At 40.3% G+C, this 22,584-nt stretch overlaps 1 protein-coding gene across 1 annotated transcript in view; it reads left to right on the top strand.

The window, feature by feature from the left end:
- The first annotated feature begins 5,599 nt into the window (after positions 1-5,599).
- The window catches only part of LOC135470479 (FRAS1-related extracellular matrix protein 1-like), a 74,050-nt gene continuing 57,065 nt past the window's right edge, over positions 5,600-22,584 (top strand). Inside the window, exon 1 of the mRNA XM_064749454.1 lies at positions 5,600-5,948. Within this exon, the coding sequence (XP_064605524.1) occupies positions 5,709-5,948 (240 nt within the window). The 5' untranslated portion in view covers positions 5,600-5,708. The remainder of the gene's footprint in view (positions 5,949-22,584) is intronic.

Raw genomic sequence — 22,584 nt, 5'->3', positions numbered from 1 at the left:
ACCGTCATAATATAAGCGAAAAATCCTTCAGTATGGCGTAAAATATCAATCAAATCAAAACCATAAAACTAAAATCCTGCGAAACGTTTGTCAAAAAAGGCAAAAATGTTGGTGTTTATTGAGACAGTGATTATGAGATGGACTGGCCTGTGGTTTGACTTTGCAGTTGTATGGGAGAATGGATGATGCGGAATCCTGACAATGCCGTCCATATCCGCCAATGACCACAAGTAGCCCCCTTGCCCCTACTCCCTCACCCCTCATACCGTCCGAATGATCATGGCACCTGTTACTCTCCGGTAAACAGTGACAGACCATGATTGTACTGTTACTTTATAGACACATCCTCACGGCGCTGACTTATCGCACGTCGTTCGGCCGACTAGAGGAATCCACAGAAGCAATTTAGATGGTAACGAAGAAAGATTGCCTCCCTTATTAGCCGCGATCAGTTCAACCACCGCAAATACCATTAGGCACATTTGGTCCGATGATGGTTCAATCACATCGTTCACTGATAAACGGGTAGTCAGCCTTATAGACTGTGCCTCACAGGAACGTTTAAGACAGAGTAGCATGCAAGGAGGATGGAACAGTTAAATCCTTGATGCATCTTTGATGCTTAACAACAAAACGATCTTTGGCCAATTTCAGATTGGTGACGTTATAAAACAAAAAACAACGAACTTCCACTGTGAAGGCATGACACCTTTTTACCTCGATGGGAATTTGTCCCGGAAAGCTTTTACTGTGGTGGCGCCACAGATATATACCGTTATGCCCACGGCAACTCTTGGAGACCGGGCTCTTACATTTAGCTCGACATTTCCAGTACCGCCTGTATGGATTGAAAAATTTTCAAGTTCAGGTATACATGCCATCAAGTCACGAAATGGTTCAGAACAAAGGCTTTAAGGAAACTTTGCAAAAAGAAAAAAAAGACACAGGCTCCTTAAAGCCTGAAAGCCATACACTTTCAATAAATGACTGCTTCCAATATTCTTTTCAAAAGGCTTAGAAAACAGTTGGAGAATACGGCTTCTGAAACACGATAACACTTTCAAAAGTAAATATATACTCGCCACGATACGTATGGGTTCGAAACCATTATCTGACAGGGAATTTTCAAGATCGAGGCAGTAAACCGTCAACTGCGCTCTCTCGAGCATGTTGTCATACATGAATTTCGCTGCCGGGAGACCACTTCTCAACCACTAGTATGACATTTGTGACGTGCAGGTCGGAATGATACTCAGAATAACATGCCAAATGTGAGTGGTTTACTCCAGATACTCCAGTTTCCTCAATCCATAATATACTGCCAGCCGTCGTTTAAGTGAAAAATTCTTGAGTATGGCGTTAAGAAACAACCAATCAATCGCTTTTCAATCAAACCAACTCCGGTGGTTTCCCCTGGGACCGGCTATTAAAAGTGTATTAAAAGTTAAACCAGGCCTAATTCATAACACCAGTCTTGGTCTATTACAAAAGCAATGCCACTCTAATGGAGACTAAAGTTAATACCGGGCTTAACTGCTAATACACTTCGGAACATCTGGGCCCTGGACTTGTATATGAAGTGGAATATTACTGAGTACAACGTTGTTACATTGAAATCATAAAAATATATTCTTAACCTGGCATGTGATTGGACAAAACCATTACTCATAGGCCGTTAAAACCATCACATCCAACCCGTATGTTTCTCTTGCACGAGGTGCCTTGCGTTAAGGGTTCCCACAAAAAGCTTATCAAGTAACCTCAAATGACTTCATTTATAATGGGCTGTTTTTTTTTCTTTTTTTGTTGTCTAAGATACTGTAATTTTTCAACCTTTTGGCATGTTTATTCAAGCACATTCTGAAGGCATTATTGTGTGTAGACTGATAAAATTACACTTTTTGTGAAGTTCTGGAATTGGCCAATCCAACCAATGTAGTTTTGTTTCCAGTACAAACTATAAAATGTGCATAAATTGCTCTGAAAGTTGCTCTTTATTATGCGAAAAGGTTGCGGAATTAGGGTACGGAAATTCTGTGTGGAAATGCAAGTTGGTTTTCCAAAAATGGTCAGGCTTCCTATAGGTAATTTTGATGGTTGCCGAAAGCCATTGGTTACGAATTTACAACGGGATTAAGGTTAGTGATATCGCTGTCTCCCCATATACTGTATGGGTATGACAGGACAATGTTGCCAGTCACGTAGAATGGCATTTGAGGTGCGCTGGCGTGTCGATGTCTTAGCTAGTTTTCCCCACCAACATAAGCCCTAATAAATCATTACGGTCTGATTTGGTCAGCTGTCATTGTGGAGTATAGGTACGCACGGGCCACTTTAGAAGGTGTAAACTGGATTGACGAGCTGCCATTCAATTTGTTTGTTGTCACTGTCTTATCTCGACTTTTCACACCCTGTGGGCTCGACACACCGCTACAGGGGGCCCGGATTCACGCGGCTCCCTACCCACCAAAGGGACTGGAGACGGCTGCGGCGTTCACCCTTGAGCTGATAGGGCCGACGATTCGCTCGCCACGGAACGAACTTCTCTCGTTGTGTTCTCCAGTCAGAGTGTAGCGATTGGGGGGCTGCAGCACGTGTAACGGTCGAGGAACAGCATAAGCTTCACACCGTACCGGCTTAACGGCTAGGATCAGTGTCACGGCCGGGCTGTACAGCGAACAGACCGTGTCTAAATTTCCTCCGCATCAAGGGGGGAAGTAATGCGAGGGACACGTGTAACGTTATACAGCAGGACTTTAAAATCTATGACACCTGTCTAATTGTAATATACCCCTGGAGCTAATTACACGGGTAATTATCGCAGGTAAGTCACCTTTAATTTAGAGACGCGAGATACCGTCTTAATTTTGCATCGTGCACTTGTTATAATGCTTTTATGGTTTATTTCTTTACGATTTGACGCAAGTAAAAAGCTGAACTGTTCTGTTCAAACGTGTACTTTGTACATGTACAGCCGGAGACATCTGATGTCCAAGGGTTAATACATATAGATTTTTTAGTTTATATTTTAAAGTAGAAATAAAGTTACTTTTCTTCCTTCAGACAATACATGTAAAAATTAATAAATGTAAGTGAACTGAAAGCCGTTCATTTAAATATATGCAGTTATGTAGGATTACATCGTTGGGAATGGTAGCAAATTCATAAGGCTGCGTACACAGTACGTGGTTGTTTCTAAAACGCAACTTTTGCAAGATTGTGTTTGATATACATTATTGATATTACCATATCACTGTATTAGATCTTTCCTGATTTATGCCGGTACCTATAAATGATACTTCACAATCAGATTATTTTGAATTATCATAACATGATGTTCACTGCATGTGTTACTGACTGCGGAAATTGCAACAAACACTGGTAATCTTAACAATTTCGCAAACTGCTTTATGCTACACTGTGTTGATCGGAGAATCGGGTATCAAAACTCATTCGCTACACTTTTTACTTAGTGAAATAAACCATAAAAACTTCAAGAAGGTGTGAAGGGTTCTGGTTGTGCTTTTTGTTTCTTTTGTCTCTAGTGCTCTATGCACACTAACCTTTGATACAAATGTTAATCTTTTATTGAACTGCAGCTGTCTCCAATGTGCTGATACTATATTGATTTCAGCGATACCTTTCTAGAGTCTTTAAAGGAAAGCCGAGATTGAATGCTGTTCTTCACTAAAATGTCTTTGTCCTTTTTCCATTTCGCTCTTAAATGTAGGAAGTTTGCTTTTTTGTTATTCACTGACGTAATGTGCTAACACGTTCATGTCCAGACTATTCGAGCTCTTTCAGCGGGGTGGAACTCTAAGTGGGTTGCATGTCGTTCCATTGGCAGTAAAGAGGGTTACCTTGCTGTGAGCAAAGTTATCACAGAGATTTTCTTCCAAAAACATAAAGCCGATGTTTTACAGCCTCTAAGTTCCCCTCCAGCAACGCGTTCTAATAAAGCTTAGAGCGACAATAGACTAGAGTGTCATGTCCGCCAGCCACTCGAGTGATTTTTGACTATTGGTTCCGGAAAAGAGCCTTTTGGGAGAAGGATGCAATGAACACGTTTTTCACCAAATCACGTGTAAAATTGTCCATAATTATTTCAGTTTGCTCGCAAAGCGAAGTCTTGTTTTCGTGTCTAAATAGCAGCGTGTTGCCCGTGTGAAATCAGCGTGTTTTTGGTTCTGTATAACTCGCCTGAAATAACACTGCCTGCCTGCGTTCGTACGTGATCAGACAGCTTACCTTGTTCCCGACGAGCACGTCTCTTTTTTGGCCCGTCTAGAATGGGGTGTACTACTAGGATACCCTTCCTGTACAATTCCCAACACTGAGAGAGACGACAAAGCCTGAAAAACACCCGGCTTAGCAATCGGCCGTAGGGATATTGAGTTATTTCGCACTCAAAAGGCCTTTGACTTGGAAAAATTCGATAACCTTTCCGTGGCAGACGACAATTCCTCCGTGTGCCATACAGAATGTGCAAAGAGAGATATCTCCCCAGAAAACCGATCCCGTATGTGACGTCACTGATCTACACTTTACATTTTGTGGTGGTATATATTTATGTGAATATGGTTACTGTATATAGTCACGCGAAAGACACGGGTGTAGAATTGATTATAATGTGAGGACAAGTTGTTTAATGTAGTTTTCTTTGTTTACATCCGGTCAGTTTGGATGGTGATTTATAACATATCATTTTCAGGCAGTGAAATGTGAGACATTTATAATTATTTTTCAAGGTTTTATTTTTATGTCGGAGTTCTAGGCCTATATCTTTGCAAACCAAGTACGCTGCATCGTCTTGACAAGTAAAAATATATGTATATAGGACATGCTATCAATCGCCCTTGAGTGAAGTTTACAGACTGTATAAGTGGAAATAACTGAGTGGATTATTTCCTGCAGTTAAAATCTACTATTAATACTACGGACTTGGTGTTAAGTTTTAGTTAATTGCTGAATGCGGCTCACCAATTAACCAGCTTCGTTAATTATCTCTTACCAACAGTATTTTTTCGGCAGTTGCTAGTTTGTAGAGCCATAGCTCTACTCCGTGTCATCAGCAACACTGCTATCTAAATTCTATCCAATGAAACCTTAACCGTTAAAATTTCACCACGATAACGATAATGTTTTTTTTTTCTTTCACACGGTTTAGTATCTGCACAAATGTGCCTGTAGGTCAAAACTTTCTGTTTATTTGGCAATTGGCGTCCTTCATAGCTCGTAACTGAATCCCATTGAGAGTTGAAGCAACTGGGTAACATGTCGTGACAGAGAGACTAGTTTACGCCGACAGTTAAGGCCGCTAGGGCTTTCGACGTCTGTGAGTTTAGACGTTAAGATACGCCTAAATACACCTCAACTCTAATTGAAAATGTTAAAGCGGGATTGATTTTCGGGTGTCGCAATCTTGGGTCTAAATTCTTCACGACGCGTCAGTCGGATAATAAAGCAGATCTGTAGGCCGTGGAATGGAAGTGAGCGAGAATTATACTTTTTTCTACTATACTGCGTCTTTTTTGTTGCAGAGTGGAATTGGTCGGTCTAAACCAGTGGAGATTTACCATGCTGTTGGGGTGATATTTCTTTCGGTGTTGAGATGTGAAACAGGCCGTGTACAAGTTATTTTCCCAGTTTCATGAGTTCTTTGGGAAGAATGAGGATTTTTCGGTGCACTTGCTGACAAGATAAGGACAATGGCCGTCGGCAACTCTCGGATAAACCTCCCCACGTTGGCAGTTTTCCTGGCTATTGCCTGGACCACTCAAGCACAGTTACTGCTCCGAAAAAACGACCTGTCGGTGAAAATTGGCAGGTCTGTCTACTTCCTTCCCGAGGATTTCACTTTTAGTCCCATGAAAGGAACAGAAAAGTGTCGTTTGGAGGTCGTGCAAAATGACCCAATTACCCAGCGTGCAGGCCGAGTGGAACCGCAGGTAAGCGGATAGCTAAATATTACATAACTAAATATGTAGACACAGACTGTTAAAGATGTATACGCGTGGGATATTGTGTAAAATATATAAATTGATTGAAAATATAGGCGCTTTTAATTTTTTCCAATTTACTCCTGCGCGATTCTCTCTCGTCAGACAGAGAATGACGTCATCGGTAGGCCTACAGCTCCAAGGTTCTCAAATTGGCCGTGAAATACCGCATCGTGATAAATGACTGTGTTTTCTTTTTTCCTTGCCACACTGAGTGAAGTAGGAAAAACTCAACTCGGTGTTAATGGCACTGGAGACTCAACAAATCACCATTTAATCAAGCTTCCTTCTGAACGACTTCAGCCCAAATAGGCTGCGGATTTACTGACTTTTGACATAGCTAGTAAATATTGTTAGCTTTTATTTTTTTTGAAGACAGCCAAGGCCTATAGAGTCTATGTATAGAAAACATTCCGTAAAACTGCTCACTAGGAATTTCCCAAATTGCTGATAAACTTAACATGTTGTCATGTGCAAATCAATATATTGCATATGACACTAGCATTTATCTTCAGCAGTTCATAAAAATGACAGGAATTTTAGAAGCAATTTTATACACGGGCCCGTCTTTTATTTACATACAAGATTCCCAATTTTGCATGAAACCATTGACGGGCAAGATAGTTCTCAGCGGTTCAATCCGTTAGCTACATTTTAAAAAAAAAAACCTCACACAGATATGATACAAAGCAGGTTTGTGGTGGACCAGGATATAAAGTGGTTTGTGTTTATTCCTTTTATCAGAAAACAGAACCCCCTGGTAGTCTGTCCTCGGGGATTTTTGTTTACAGTGTCATGTTATGTTATACAACTGTTGGTGGTAGGGGAGACTTGGTTTCATACGGCCCATTGTTTGGAATAGACCCATTCATGGAATGTCAGATTTCACACTACCTAATCTACAGCTAAGAATAATTAATTTTGACTTCTCTAGCTATGCTGATTTGGGGTTGAACAAGTTAAAATTTCATGACATTTTAACTGAAAGAGGGAGGACATTTTGTTCGCATTTAATTGATCTATCAATTAAATGCATATTATTGTACTATTAATTTAAATTCTCTTATTTTATCATTGTAATAAATTCTGCCCAAATATATATCCAAAAGGTTTAATGAAGTAGTCTCATAAATTAGAGTATCCTCCATATTCGTTATACATGCAATGGTACAAGTATTAAGCAATATTCATAAAACATACTGGTCAGTGAATTCATGTAATATAAGGATATATAGAGTTCACGGGGGATAGTTTTATCAGGGTGTGCCATTTTCAATTTACCCCGCATCTATGCATCGAAACAGACATTCATATACCAGCTGTCAACCAATAAGGAGATTACCCGGTACAGGTCAGTAATCGCAAGGCAATTCCCAACAACAGTGTATAACACAAACCAGCAGAGAACTAAGAAAGTATATAAAGCACGAAAATCGAACAGAATCTGAGAATGAACTTTACAGCTTTTCAGAGGTGTTCATAGTTATTTAAATTTTGCCTAGTGAAAACAATAAAATTTTATTGGCCATGATTTCCTGACATTAAAATTGGGTGCCCGTGATAAGGGTGGGAAGTGTGAATAATTCTATGTGAGTAGAGATAAATTTCAGTGAAACCTTAGCTGGGTTAAGCCCTGAGATTGATATCAACATTCATATAGGAGGTGTGCTAGCAGGATTGTGCTGTGTTTGAGATGATACTCCAGATAACACAGCTCTTGTAGGAACTATTTATTACAAGAGGGGGCTTGGACAAACCATGCCCAGTATGAGAGAGTTCCTTAACATAATTTGATCTTAAAACTGGCCAGTTGGATGTAAGCTGTGAATGCCTGCCATCTGGACAAGAGTAAATGGACACAGGTGAAGAAAATATGGGAGGGTGGGAATAGTATAAGGGGGATTAGGGCTCTAGGGGAAGGGAGTTTCAGTAGACCTGTCAGACACAAGGTACTTGTACATGTATTGCAAATTACTGAGCTAAGATTTTAATAAATTCTTGAAATTATTTATTAATGAATTTGAAAATATTTCATTGATAAATGAAAAAGAAAAACAAACACGAATGATGTCAACAATGCTAAGGGATTAAGATACATGTAATTAATGCGAAGAGGTCACCATTTGTGTACTTTCGGTTTTTGTGTAGTTATTGGACTGAAATTTTAAAATGCAGAGTGAATCATTGCATGTGTATTTGTTTTGATGTGAGGTCAAATGTGGAACACTATCTCGGAAGACTTTTAGTGTGTGTTTTCTCAAAGATCATGTTTTCTTTTGTCATTTAAACAATTGCAACATGATTTCCTATAAAAAAAAAATTAAGAGAAAATGGATTTACATATCTGCCTTTATCCGTGTCTGTAATCTGCTGTTTTAAGTACATGTAGGTATATGTACCTATATCATGCAAATAAATGAAGGTAGCAAATTGCAGTGGAGATCAACTGGGGCCTAAAATGGTGTCTCTGGATTGTTTGGATATGCACTGCATATAATATATATTACACTAGGATCCAGTTAGAGTCACTGTGGATTCATTGTTAAAGTTTGCCGAAGCCATACTCTGGTATACCCCCCCCCCCCCCCCCCTTCGCCCACCCCCCTATGGTTATCAGTCATCAGCTGTTTGTCTTGAAGGTAATTTTACTGCCACGGGTAGCTGATTATGATTTCTTGCCATTTGTCAGCAGCAGTAAGGTGTGGTAGATGAATGTCTGAGGGTTAGGTCAGGTGTGTCTGTACGTAGCTGTCCAGGAGTTGGTATTACCTGCCATTATGCTAACCGTTAAGATAGGGATCAGCCAAGGTGTTATAATTACCCCCATGTAGAATTCCACACTCTATTGTAGCAGAGCCAATTTAGGTATGTTTTTACCTGGCATAAACACCCGTTCTGTGTGATAGATCAGCGTTACAAACAGGCTCTGGAAAAGAATGGTTTTATCTCAAATCGCTGAGACTATATACTGATCTTATCAGCCCCCTGACAACAGAACGCTCAAGGTCCTAACTGTCTAAACCTATAAAGGTATGTACATGGACCTGTACAGCTAGACAACCACAAAGCTAAGGTGAGGCAAGCCTCGCATGTCTATCTGTCGTTAGAGAACGATCACTCCACTGTATGAACCTATTACACCTCAGTCAGTCAAAGCTCACCTTCAAATTTATTATCAGCTCAATACCAGGCCTATTACATCTCTTGTCAAAGTTGGAACCTCAGAGTCTGTTACATGTACACTTCTATCCAAGCCTGACACCAAAACAAGGTCTATTGCACCTCTTTCAGAGCTTGGCCGCCATTCCCACGTACCTACAGAGTGATATAGCCAGTCAGGGTTCAGTTTATTTATTTGATTGGTGTTTTACGCTGTACTCAAGAATATTTCACTTATATGATGGCGACCAGCATTATGGTGGTTGGAAACCGAGCAGAAACCCGAAACCCATGACCATCCGCAGGTTGCTGGCAGACCTTCCCACGGCCGGAGAGGAAGCCAGCATGACCTGGACTTGAACTCACAGCGACCGCATTGGTGAGAGGCTTCTGGGTCATTACGCTGCGCTAGCGCATTAAGCAACTGAGCCATAGAGACCTCATCAGGGTTCATTGCTTAAAAACTACTGTATCAATTTTTCGTAGCTTTTCCTGCTTTCACCATTATACATGGGATTCTAAGTAAGACATTTCTATTAGCAAGAAAGAGTTTGATAGAAAACAAGCCTGAAATCGTAACAGTACTGTTACTGTGTTGATACAGTGAGGATTTAGACAGCATACCACCTTATGCCACATCAAGCAGTCTTGACATGGTAGCAACATCCTTTACTCTCTCCACTGTGATGTCTGAGCTGCCTGTGAGGTGAGATGGGACAGACTTGTGAAATACTTGTCAGTCTGTCAGCAAGGTGTGGAGTGAGAGGTCTAAGATGTGGTAATTGCCTCACCACACCGCAGTACTCTTACCTGCCCTACGTAGTCTTAGTTGTCCAGCCCTCGCTCCCTGCTACTGGTACAAGTATGGTTTACTGGTATGCCATTCATGAGTGTTTATGCGCAATGATACACCAGTGGTTTCTGAAGCCTTCCATTTTGATATTTGTTGACTTTTGTGTCACAACAGAATCTCTTGGTTAACCTTAATCCTTGTCAGTTTCAGTCTGACCAGAAATATACTGCTAAATACACAAGGTGCGGGTTCAGTCCCCTCTCAGAGAATTTGCGGATTTGCCTATTTTCACGCTGAGATGTGCGTCCCAGAGGACAAAGATTCCCATTAGTCCATTTCAACAATCTTACGTTTGTTGGCAATCACTTGTCTGTATAAAGTTTGACATTAAACATAAGTTCAATAAATATACAAACTTACAGATAAAGTAGTGTAACACTTCAATTTTTTTTTGTTTCAATGAAACATATTCCGTAATATTTACTAGTATATTCATACTGTATATCAGATACATATATGTGCATAGAGTGAGTGAGCGCGTGCCTGGGGGTTTAAGGCCGTACTTAACAATTTTTCAGTCACATGACAACGTCTTTAGAGTCTTTAGAGTGCATGTAATGTGCCTCCTTGCAGCAGGACGGATTTCCAACGCTCTTTTGTCTAGTGCTGCTTTACTCAGATGACTTACCAAGGGCCAGTAAGCTGCCCCACCCATGCCATTACTGATACAGATCAACCAGTTGTTTCACTTCCCCTTAATGCTGAACACCAAGCAAGGAAGCTACAACCTCCTCTTTTAAAGTCTTAGGTGTGACCCGACCCAGGATTGACCCTGGATCTACTGCCTCCTGGAGCAGACGATCTACCAACTGTGCTATCGGGGCCGGTTCACTGTATGTGTGAAAAGTAATGACAGATGTTGTTAAATTGTTTCATTTCTGCTGACTTTTTATTTTAGTAAGCTTGTAATATCCTTTTTTGGCACCTTTTTTTTTACTTATTTCTTGCATGTATGAAAAGGCAGTTTGGTCATTTTTACGTTGTCATGTTTCAATCTTTAGCGTTAAAATCAGTCAGCTAGTGGGGGCACTATTTGTTGGGCGATATGAAATTCAGCACTGTATACGTATCTATGTGTTAGTGTTATATGACAGCACATGTGTCTCTGTGCAGAGATGTGAAGAACCTCATCCATCCTTCTGAGGTATCTATTGTTTGATGATGACAGATTGGGAACATAAGAGAGAGGAAATCTATAAGTGTAAGATTGATTCATTACCATTTTGTTCCTTGGAGAAACCCACAAGCCCCAATAAAGGATATCTCCGAGATCCATTTGTTATTTGAGATTTGTTCATTTGACGTGAGGACAAAAGAGTCAAAGGTAATCATGTTGTAGCATTCTCTTCCGTTGACACTTATTGCCGCGTATCTCAAAACAGATCCATGCCTAATGCAATTAACAAATGGAAGCCCCTGTCAGGGAATTGAGGTTCGCCCCGTTATAGTTTGATATTTACTTTCTGAAAAAAATTGAATTATGAGGTATGAAACCACTGTAGTGCCGGTGTCGCGTTTCCAGTTGGGAGACCTGTAATGCCAATTTTGAGGAGAAATGACAAGTGATGTATCAGCAGGAGCATGGGTGAATAGGATGTGCTGACAGTGATTACCATATAGACAGGGATTAAGATGATTCCTGTTGTCTCTCTCAGGGGTCTGAGACCACAGGGTAGGAGGGTTAGGTCAGTAGTAGTGTCATGGAGAAACCACTGACCGTGAGGACACTAAGGGCTGAGGTTTGTCTGGATCTGTCCTTGGGTATGAGGAATGTCAGTCTATCTGGTTAACAGTTCAGTGCTCCAGATGGCAGGCCAAGGGACTGGAGAGGGGAATGAAGGATTACTTTTGAATAACCTAGCCTTGACAACCCTCCTCCCCGCTACATCCCCCTCCCCTGCTTCATCCTTCCAATGACTGGAGCACAGCCACAGAAAACAGTTTCCTCTGACACTTTGGGCATGAGATTGGAACAGCTGTAGGGTATGACTTCTATTACCATTAGAAAAGACCTGAGTCAAGACTTTGGGACATTGTGAAGATAACCAGAATGAACAGAGAGATGATTTCTGTCCTGTTGTCTGGCTTCAGCCATCGGTGATAATTTATTGGTTTTATGGCCCCCTGCTTGAGCCTGCTTACAATAGTGAAAACAAGGATTGGCCACAGTTAGAGAATGGTTGACATATGTAGTATGCCTGTTAGCAACCATGTGAGAATTGGTATTGGAGAGACTTTTTTTTATCTTCGGAAACCTTATTGTTCCTCAAAAGGATAAACATTAAACAAGCTGCATATGCTTGTGTGTTTGGATAAACTGTTTACAATTGTCTAGAATTCAGGGTTTTATGGAGGTACTTGGATTGTCCCATTTTGGGTTTTGTAAGGCAGTGCATGTTTTATTGCAAACAATGTGTGAATGCACTGATTGCCCTTATCTCTTCACTGTAAGCTTTGAACCAGCACAGGATAGTCTTACCCCAATAAGTCCTGGTAAAGTGAGAAAAAACAGATGGCAACTACAAGAAAACACACTCATTGGCTTCAATAAAAGTACATTTGTATCTGAAATAAAATGTACAGAAAACAAATAAAAGGTGCCAGGACATGTAGCATTAGATGGTTCTAGCATTAGATGGCTCCAGCATTAGATGGTTCTAGCATTAGAGGTTGAATTTAGAGTCTTGAGAAACTGCCCAGCCACTTCTGGAAAAACTTTCAGTATTTAAAAAGACTACACGTACAATTAAACGAGGAGTAAACTAAGTTTTACCACAACCTTGTATGTTTTTATTGCATCATTTGATATATTGCCACATGCTTGAGTTCTTAATATGTCATTTAATTTTTCACAACCTGTTTTGACAGATATTGATAGCTGCAATGCAGCCGTGTCTTTCTCGTCGTAATATCCGTAACACCCTGCATTTCACAACCGGTTTACTTCCCAGTATGCCCACGCCTTGTAATTCTTCAAGTATACTTATTTATTTATTTATTTATTTGATTGGTGTTTTACGCCGTACTCAAGAATATTTCACTTGTACGACGGCAGCCAGCATTATGGTGGGTGGAAACCGGGCACAGCCCGGGGGAAACCCACGACCATCCGCAGGTCAAAATATACTTCAGATACTCCCTAAAATTTGTTTAAAGTATTCCAACAAGGTGGTGATATTTTGCAAATTTATCCAGCAGTGGTGATCAGAAGGGAAGGAGATTTGGTTTCGGCTCATAAATTTGGGAGGTCTTTAAAAAGCCATTATTGGCGTGTGATGATGTATTGTGTTGAGAGCCAACCAGTGCTGGGTGGGGTGACCAACCTCTGTCTGGTCAGTTACGAGACCTATATTAAAATAGATTGGAGGGCTAGTGGATAGAGAGCCCAGTGGACAGGTCACTTACTGGTCAGCCTCAAGTATTGTGAAGGCTCTAACTTTTTCAGACTTGACCAGTGTCCCTTGTGGCCATTGTGAAGTGTGATGACAGGATAATGAATCTATTGCCAGAGAAATAATTGCTTCTTAATGGCAGCCTTAGACAGTTCCCTCTCACAGACCTGTGAACCTGTAGGGAAACATATCTAGACTCTTAATTGAGAGAGAACTGGGAAGAGAATTGACTATACAATTCAGTGGCTTCTCTCTTGTCAAGTTTCTCTGCATTTTGTAGTTTAATGACTTCCCTGGGTGCTATATGAAAAATTGGGGGAGGGAAAGGGGGAACTACAAATTTCTTGTAATTCTCAAGAGGGGAAGTGTCAGGTTTTACCATAATGACAAGTATAATTGCATTTTTTGAATAACTAACACTAACTTCTATAGACATTTCATTAAAGGATGGTTTTCCATATTTATTTAATGCTGTGTCCTTGGGCAAAAGTATCAGAGTTACTTTTCAGTCTGACAGTGAATAATTAAAAAAGTTTATGATGTATCTGACATGGGTATTAATTGAATTCCGTTGTATTAACACTCAAATTCCTTTAATGTCAGTCACATTTATCTTACAGCAGAAATTTTACATTTTCATATTTATACAGAATTTGTTTTTTTAATGATGTCAAAATTCTCCCAAAGGAGATTGTGTAATATTGCATATATTTTGTGTTATTAAACAATTTGTTTTTTGATTATGTGAATAACATCCCTAAGGAGATGATGAAATGTTTTGTCTGCACTGCGTTTAAAATTCAAATAAGTTATGAACAAATATTTTCAGTATTTTCTTAAAATGAAAAGTCTATTTAACTTGGTGTTTTCAAAATTGTTAACATTATTAGTTATTAAAAAATACAGTTATACATCAGTCATTATGGTAAGAGCAGACACATACAGTATATCTGAAGGCATGAAAAACTGCTGAAATTCATACCTTTGGAACATGTTTTTCTACTTTAGTGTTGAAAGAACCATTTTCAGCAATTCTGTGTTCACAAATTCCTTGTTTTCTGTATGCAGTCTCTAGTCACTCTTGATATCTGTTTGGATATTCTTGTCATGGAGTTAGTGGTTAAATCAAGGATACATCCTGCCAGGAGTGACTGCTGTTACTCATACAGTCATTCAGCTGTTATCCTCGGTGTCTTATCCTCTTTCCAAATCTCAGTCTTGCTGGTTCAATGAGGACATCTTAACAGATGGTTGAGTAAGTTTATTTGTTCTGCAGGAAATCTAGCTCAGTCCTGTTTGTGATTTCAGTGTTTTGCTATCTATACCTCCGATAATGTTGTGGCAAGTGGAGAGTTAGTCCAGCAGATACTCTTTTGTTAGAGACAATTTAAGCCCTGCTTAATCTAGGAACTGTTTGGTCAATAAATAACGGACCCTCTGTGTGGCCGGAATCGGATAGGGAAACTTGACCTGACCACAGGGATATATTTTGTACTCCGTCCAGCTCTCATCCTTTTGTCAGTGCTAAAGTCCTGATTAGCAAAGTGTTCATGCCTGAGAAATTGCAATGATGAGTTCTCGTGGTGTCTTTGAAAGCGTCCTTTTTGAGAAGTTCAGGGTCTTTTCAGAGATTCCTTGGGTTTGTTGTCATGCTTGGCTTTAACAGCAAACGTTTTACTTTCTTTAAAAAAATATAATTACAAATCCTGCTGAGTGCCAGGTTAAACTCCAACCGTGCTCTGGCATATAGGATTCTAATCAAGCGAAGAGGGATGCGAGTGTTGACATTGTAAAAGATATGTCCGGGATATAGTTATAGGGCACTGAAGTCACCTTCATGATAGTGATAAGAAGACCAGGGCCTAGTTATAGTAGGTGAGAAGTGGCTTTGTTTGGTGCATGGTGAATGTTTCTGTTAACAAGACATGAAGTTATTTCCCTCTCTGTTTAGCCCTTGTACTGCCCCTACCCTCACCCCCACACCCCCAACCCAACCCGAGGCTCACCCCACCCAAACACACACACAGGACCCAGCTCTCACACCCCCAGGGAAAAAACTTATAATCCATGATAAAAGGAGGTGTGAATAGATCGTTACTTGTAGACGGAATTTTTAACACCTCTGCACAAGTGAACTGTAGAGGATATAGCCTTGTGGCCTGTTGTCTGACTGGTGCTATGGTCATTGTCTCCCTTTGTTTCCGGTCAATTGGTCACTCGGCAGGGCAGTGTTATTGTCCATCCCTTGAGCCCAGGTAAACACAGCAGGCCTGTATAAGATAGTGGTCAGTTAATGAGCTTGGTGAAGTCAGGCAGCTCTAAGCTGTTGACAAATACCCTCTGGTCGTTTTTAAGGGCATATTGGAAATGCTAGCCCGTGGGCATGCCTTTTATTGGCAGGGTGGGGATAAAAATTCTCTTACCCCTTAATTCGGACAGCCCAGCTGACACATTGGTGAATAGCATTAATGAAATGCTGTGTGAAATACAGTGATTAGCTCTCAGATCACTTAACTTTCCTGTCACACCCACTTGTATCTCAGTCACAGGAGCCTCTAATCAAAAACTGGTTCTAACTTCAGGAAGTAAAATGAGAAGTATGAACTCCAGTCTGTAGACAAGCCTCTTTAGCCATATTTATTTTTTCCAGATTGACAATCTTCACGGGGAAAAAAGCAAACAGCGGTAACTTCTGCACCTGTATTGGAAAGTGTTGTGCCAAAAATATGGTTAATATATACCATCTCAAAGAAATGAGTGTCACAAACAAATACATTAATTACAATCAAATTGTGTATCTTGGAAATTTATTGGAGCAACCATTGTGCTATGGGTAAATAAAATGGGTTTGGGAAACTTCTGCATCTTCATACAGGTTTTTTTACATTACATATTAAATCAGACTTACATACTTTCTTAGTTTCAGACTTTGTTCCTCTGAAGGCAAAAAAGGACTTCTGAAGTAGTTCAGGCAAACAAGTAACTGTGTTATTTTCAATGTTTGGTGAAATTTAATCTCCTATTTGTGTTACAAAGGGATTTAAAAGTGAATTTCCTGTGTGGTACATGAGTAAATGTTGTCAGGAATTAATGTCCAGTAACTGGCGGCCCCCCATGCCAATGTGTGGTCAGGTGAAGGGAGAGATTCTGCTTAGGTGTGACACGGAATTAATACCCAGGGACAAAATCCAGATTATACCATCTTGACTGACTTCACAAAACATTGACGTGTGCTAGGCCGTCCTTAAAAAAATTTATGTTCATTCACGGAGAAGCAGAGCATATTTTAAAATCATTCATATGTGTACTAGGAACATAGCTGGTACTTCTGAAATTTCTGTATTTTTCATATTTCTAAAAAAAAAAAAAAAAAAAAAAATAACATGGCTGTTGAATTAAACCTAAATTTATTTGAAATGCTAAAATAGCAGTTAGAGGTAAAACTAATTCCTTCTTCCAGTTAAAGAAAAGCAAGGAGTTGGAATTAGATCAGACATTTTTATTGCAAAGGTAAGTGAAAAGCTGTGGTTGCCTTAGCAATTTTTCGATGGTCCTTCTCAGTTGATATACGCACATCCTTTTTGTGTTTGGCCTGAGAGAGATTTGTTATGTTCCTCGATCGTGATCTGGCACAGGTATCGCACTACTACTGTTTTGTCTCCAGGTGAGAAGGAGACTCATCACCTGATACACACCTGGAAAATTAGAACTTGACTCAGATGACTTTTTGAAAACATATATGTCATAAAATGAAATGTTAATCGCACAGCAGACAAGGTTGTCTGAAGGCTAACCTATACGGAACATCCACAGACAGACGTACAGACAGGTTGATTGCCACTCTCTCTCCAGGTTAAGGCTCTCAGCAGGCAATAAAAAGCAGTTCACGCTCTGACACCATTTACTCCCATACTAAATCCACATTGTTAGTATCTTTTAACAGAGTGGAGAGTTCTAACCTGTGGTTTTCAGACTGGTACATGTATTCAGAAGTGCACGTAAAATGAAGCCAGCGAAACAGCACTGGCTGCTTTATTATCACATTTTATGTGTACAGTCAACCGATTGCACAGATCCAACTAGTACAAAAGCGATATTGTACAGCCAGCAATTTTCCAACTGCACTGAAGCAGCATGCACGAAAGCTGTATTTTACAGCCAGCAATTTTCTGATAACACTGGAGCAGGTTGCACAGAAGATATATTGTACAGCCAGCAATTTTTCGACTGCACTGAAGCAGCTTGCATGAAAGCTGTATTTTACAGCCAGCAACTTTCTGATAACACTGAAGCAAGTTGCACAAAAGCTGTATTTTACATCCAGCAGTTTTTTGATTACACTGATGCAGCTTGCACGAAAGCTATATTTTACAGCCAGCAGATTTTCTGTTGCACTGATGCAACTTGCACAAAAGCTATATTTTACAGCTAACAGATTTCCTGTTGCACTGATGCAGCTTGCACAAGGGCTATATTTTACAGCCAGCAAATTTCTGATTGCACTGATGCAGCTTGCACTAAAGCTATATTTTACAGCCAACAGATTTCTGATTGTACTGATGCAGCTTGCATAAGGGCTATATTTTACAGCCAGCAGATTTCATGTTGCACTGTTGCAGCTTGCACAAGGGCTATATTTTTAATGCCAGCAGATTTCCTGTTGCACTGATTTTGATTGGACAAAAGCTATACGCGTACTTGTATGTTACAGTCATCGGTTTCCATATTGCAACTAAGCACATTAGTTTTGGTGTTAAAGTAAAAACTGCGATGTTACCACCAGACTGTGTGTTGAATCCAGTGTTCATCAGTTTTTATCTTCATCTTGTACGTGTCGATTATTGCAGGCATTATCAATTGCCTGTACTTGCATAGGAATCTTCATGACATTTTTCAGATGTTTTACCAAACCATCTGCAGGAGGTGTTCTACTTGTCTCAAACAGCCTCGGGGATCATTTAGGCAACAAAGTCTTTAATAATGAAACTTTTTATTTGCTATTGTGAGCAATACTTTAATTTAGAATTCATCCCCAATTAGCATTTCAGGCCCATGTTATATAAGTGAAATATCCTGCATTGGAACAGCAGTCAAAAAATAAATAAGTAAAGCATGCAGAGGAACACTTCTTATTGACACCAAATGCTGGCATGTGTCAGGAGAATTTGATAAACCCTCCACTCTATACAATTCAGATATGCCCTGATAACAGCCTGAGGCAGCTCACAACCTGTCACTTGTTTACCCAGCTTCTACAACCCAGAGCATCTGCGCTTCACTAAAACCTGATTATACTGTTAAAAAGAAAAACACACTCTTTGGCTGGCTGCTTTCTAAAGCGACATATCATAACAGGAATTGCTTTATCGGCAGTTGCCATGCTTTGGCGTTCCATGGCCAGTGGCAAGGAACTGTCAGTTATGACATTGCAAAGGTATGGAGAAAAACTGTGGTGTGAAAATCTGAATTGATTGTCGGGTGGAGGAAAAACTCGACTCGATCCTTCATCACATAAACTGCAGTTTGACGGCAACTAATGGATTTACTGATCTTCCGGGCATTGTATGATTTATCAATAAATGTGTATTTAAATTTCTCAGCTTTTCATTCCTGACTGCCCGCTGTGATGCTCATATGAAGAGTAACCCTTGGTAGCATGGAAGGTCCCTTGTGGGGCAGGGATAGCCAGCGGAAGATTCCTGACTAGTATTTTCTCAGCTGCCATGATGATAAACTGGCTAAGCTAACAGGATGTTGGGTTCCCATTCTGTACTGGTACCTAAAGCAAACAGTGCTGTCGTTTGTCATTACGTTCATCATCAGAAGTTGGGATCAATCTGCAAAACCAATTCCGTCCTTATTGAGCCATGAGAGCCTCTGGTTCTGAAGGCAAATGGAACATTTTTGGGGACAAACCCCTTCTGTAAATTTATTGAGGCTTTCTTCGAAGATAGCCGCCTGTCACCTCAGCGATGATTTATGCTGAATTCAATCAACATTAGCTTTTGTTCAAACCCTTGTCAAATTTCCCAGCAGCTTATCTAATGTCTTTATCGTTTGAAATTAAAGATGGCCGACAGTTGCTTTCAGCCTCTTTTGTTACATAATATCTTTGAGGAGACGTTTGTGCCATTCATTAATTTTAAAGTCCTTTGTATGCTTGGATGATGCAGATTGTGTCTAGGCAATATCATAAGAGCAGTGATGAAACTTTGAAGGATTCCTCTATTTCAGAAGGTTTTGCTGGTAAATTTTGTCGGGTATTTAATCCTTTTTTGGCGCCAGAGAGTCGGCCACATCCTATATTACGATGTAATCTTAAAACTTTCTGGATTTCTGTGTTGTCTGTTGCACATCTAAAAGCAGATATTTCATGTGACAAATATATATAAAACCTTCAAAAAGTTTGGTATGCGTATAGGAATGATTGCAAATCCATGAAAATTTTTTGTGATAAGATTTTAGGGGCATACGTTTTTGATATGTTATCTAGATTTCTGTCGACTGTATTAACATAAAGGATTTTGGAGTCTTTCTTGACTTTGAAGGATAGGTTGTTGAGCTTTAAGATGAATAAAGGGGAAACAACTAGATAACAAACACAAAAACTCTTTGGATCAAATTCCTATTTTATAAGGAAAATACAACATTTGTTTTTTTTGTAGCACATGCACATATGAGAGATAACACTTTGTGTCATTTCAGGTCTGTGATTCATGCAGTTATGAAACTAAAACCTGAAAAGCTAATTACTTGAAAACTTGATAAATATTGATCAAAACATTCGCAGTGGAGTGTTCACCCTTTATTCCTTGCTGACAACTAGGCATATCCCACAAGTGCTTTATGTGATGTGGGTAGAGAGTAATGTAAGCCACAGTAAGTGATTTGCTATGTATTTCTTGTTCACCTTCCTGGGATGTCCCCTCCGCAATAATCTGACAATGAAAGGTTACAAGGGTAGTGGCCTGCCTAATGGGGTGTGCGTCTCGACCACTGGCCTGTTCTCAATATGTAGAGGGGTCCAGGGGAAGATTGAATGTGCCGATCTCTCACTCACAGAAATTGCTTGTATCGAATGACAGCCTGGCTTTACAAAAGTGAACACCCTTTGTTACGAGGCATTCGAGGAATGGCAGCTTATGGTGACGGGATAATCTGGAGAAAGCTGTGGTGATTCTCATCCACTCTTACTGGGGGTATGAAGTCTGGGGGGCACCCATGTGCGCTTCCCAGGGGCTGCTATTTCTCACTCAAGGCCGTATTGATCATCGACAGTATTGTAACTGAAGGAAGTGGATTGCTGCAGAATCGCCGGTAATTTAACATTGATACAACGTTGGTAACGGTTCACTCTGGTCTGTCAAGTTTTTGATTGATGGACATCCCATTTCAGCCATGATAGGCGAACATCAGCTCAGTGTTTCCAGCCTTTGCCTAAAATGTGTGACAGACCAACAGGATACCTTACGATTTGTCATCCATTTATCATATAAGGGGAAAAAAGGACTCAATCAATTGTTGTTTTTTTTCTTCTTCGCATTTTTGTGTCATGGCGAAGCCTTCAGTTCGATTTAGTGGAATGCTGCTGCCATCTCCTTGAGAAAATCAATAGAGCTGTCAACATTCTCCTTCCAAACATTGATTGTTTTGAAGTCCCAGTTTTGTTCTTGAATGTCTTCCATAGTTCTGCCAATCCACTCCCCCATCCCACCCCTTCTCGCCCCCCCCCCCCACCCCCCTACCCTCTGAGTTCAGTCCTTGTGCACTGGCATGCTAACGTTATGTGAGCTTATTATGCTTCACTGACTGTCAGCGAGATCATTGATGATAATGGGGCAGATCTGGGATGCATCAGTTCCAAGTTTTTCATTGAACTCTCGATCTTAAATGTAGATGTAAATGTAGATATACATGTATCATCTTCTTACTGATGACTGTATTATTGTCAAAGTTACCAATACAAATAAAATGAGCTTTATTTTTACCGTTCTGATTTTAATGGGAAAAAAACAATACTGATTTATTTGATTGTTGCTTACTGTCTTTTTCAAGACTTTTAAGTGTAAAGGATACATGAAATGCTTTGGTTTTGTTACTTAATATGCAGATTTTTATATGTAATAACATTACAAAGGAATTTTTCAACTTTTGCTTTGGGTATGTAAAAATGGCTTCAAAGTACAGTTGTCTTAAGGCCCTAGCGGTCAGTCCGGAAATTAAGTAACTTGCAGTGGTGACGACAACGCTGATCCCTGTTTAAAAAGAACTCAGTGGAGGCAGACTGAATGGGTTCGGCCAAGTGGGGATGGGGCTGTGGGGAAAAGACCGAATGGGGATGGGTGTAAGGGTGCGGAGGGGGTGCTAAGCTGGCCTGAAGAAGCCATGCTGAATCTGTGGTCAGGGTTCACTGGGCTCAAGGCACTTCGGGGGCGTTCACCAAGTTCCGAGCAAGATCAACGATGACGTAGTGTCAAAAAAAAAGTCTGACCGTTGACAGAAAATATGCCAATACAGAGGGATAATTAATGGGTATAAAGTTACCTCAAAATGAAATTTTTTAAGCAAAAATTCTGGGGCATAATTTCTTCATTTTGCATAGAAACAAAATCTCTGTTTTAGAGTTCATTTTCATGTATCCTTTTAACGCACAATTTTGGTCATTACTATGGATCCAAAAACCAGTGCTCGGGATAAGCTGCTGACCTGTGGTGAGTTATTAATCAGTGTTTTACATACATCAGAGTATGTTCCATATTGGTGGATAACGAGTGGCCTTCAGGAAACGTTACACTATGCAAATGGCGGTATGTTGACCGCCTGTTGTTACGAAAGAATTCTGAGAATGCTGGAAGTCGTAAACTCCTTACGTCTGAGCAATTGAAAGAAACGCAGCTATAACCACTGGGCCTGATCCCGTAATTACTAGAGAAAATTTGGTGCTAACTACTATCAATTTGGTGATTGAAATGTCTGCTGTAAAGCATACGTGTGTGATGTGTGATTAATCAGGGCTCGGTTGGTTAGCGTGCTAGCGCAGCGTAATGACCCAGGAGCCTCTCACCAACGCCGTCGCTGTGAGTTCAAGACCATTTCATGCTGGCTTCCTCTCCAGCCGTATATGGGAAGGTCTGCCAGCAGCCTGAGAATGGCCATGGGTTTCCCCCGCGCTCCGCCCGGT

Source organism: Liolophura sinensis, chromosome 7 (genome assembly GCF_032854445.1).
Source record: "Liolophura sinensis isolate JHLJ2023 chromosome 7, CUHK_Ljap_v2, whole genome shotgun sequence".
NCBI lineage: Eukaryota > Metazoa > Mollusca > Polyplacophora > Chitonida > Chitonidae > Liolophura > Liolophura sinensis.
Note: the sequence above shows the minus strand (reverse complement) of the source record. Positions and strands in the feature narration are given on the sequence as shown.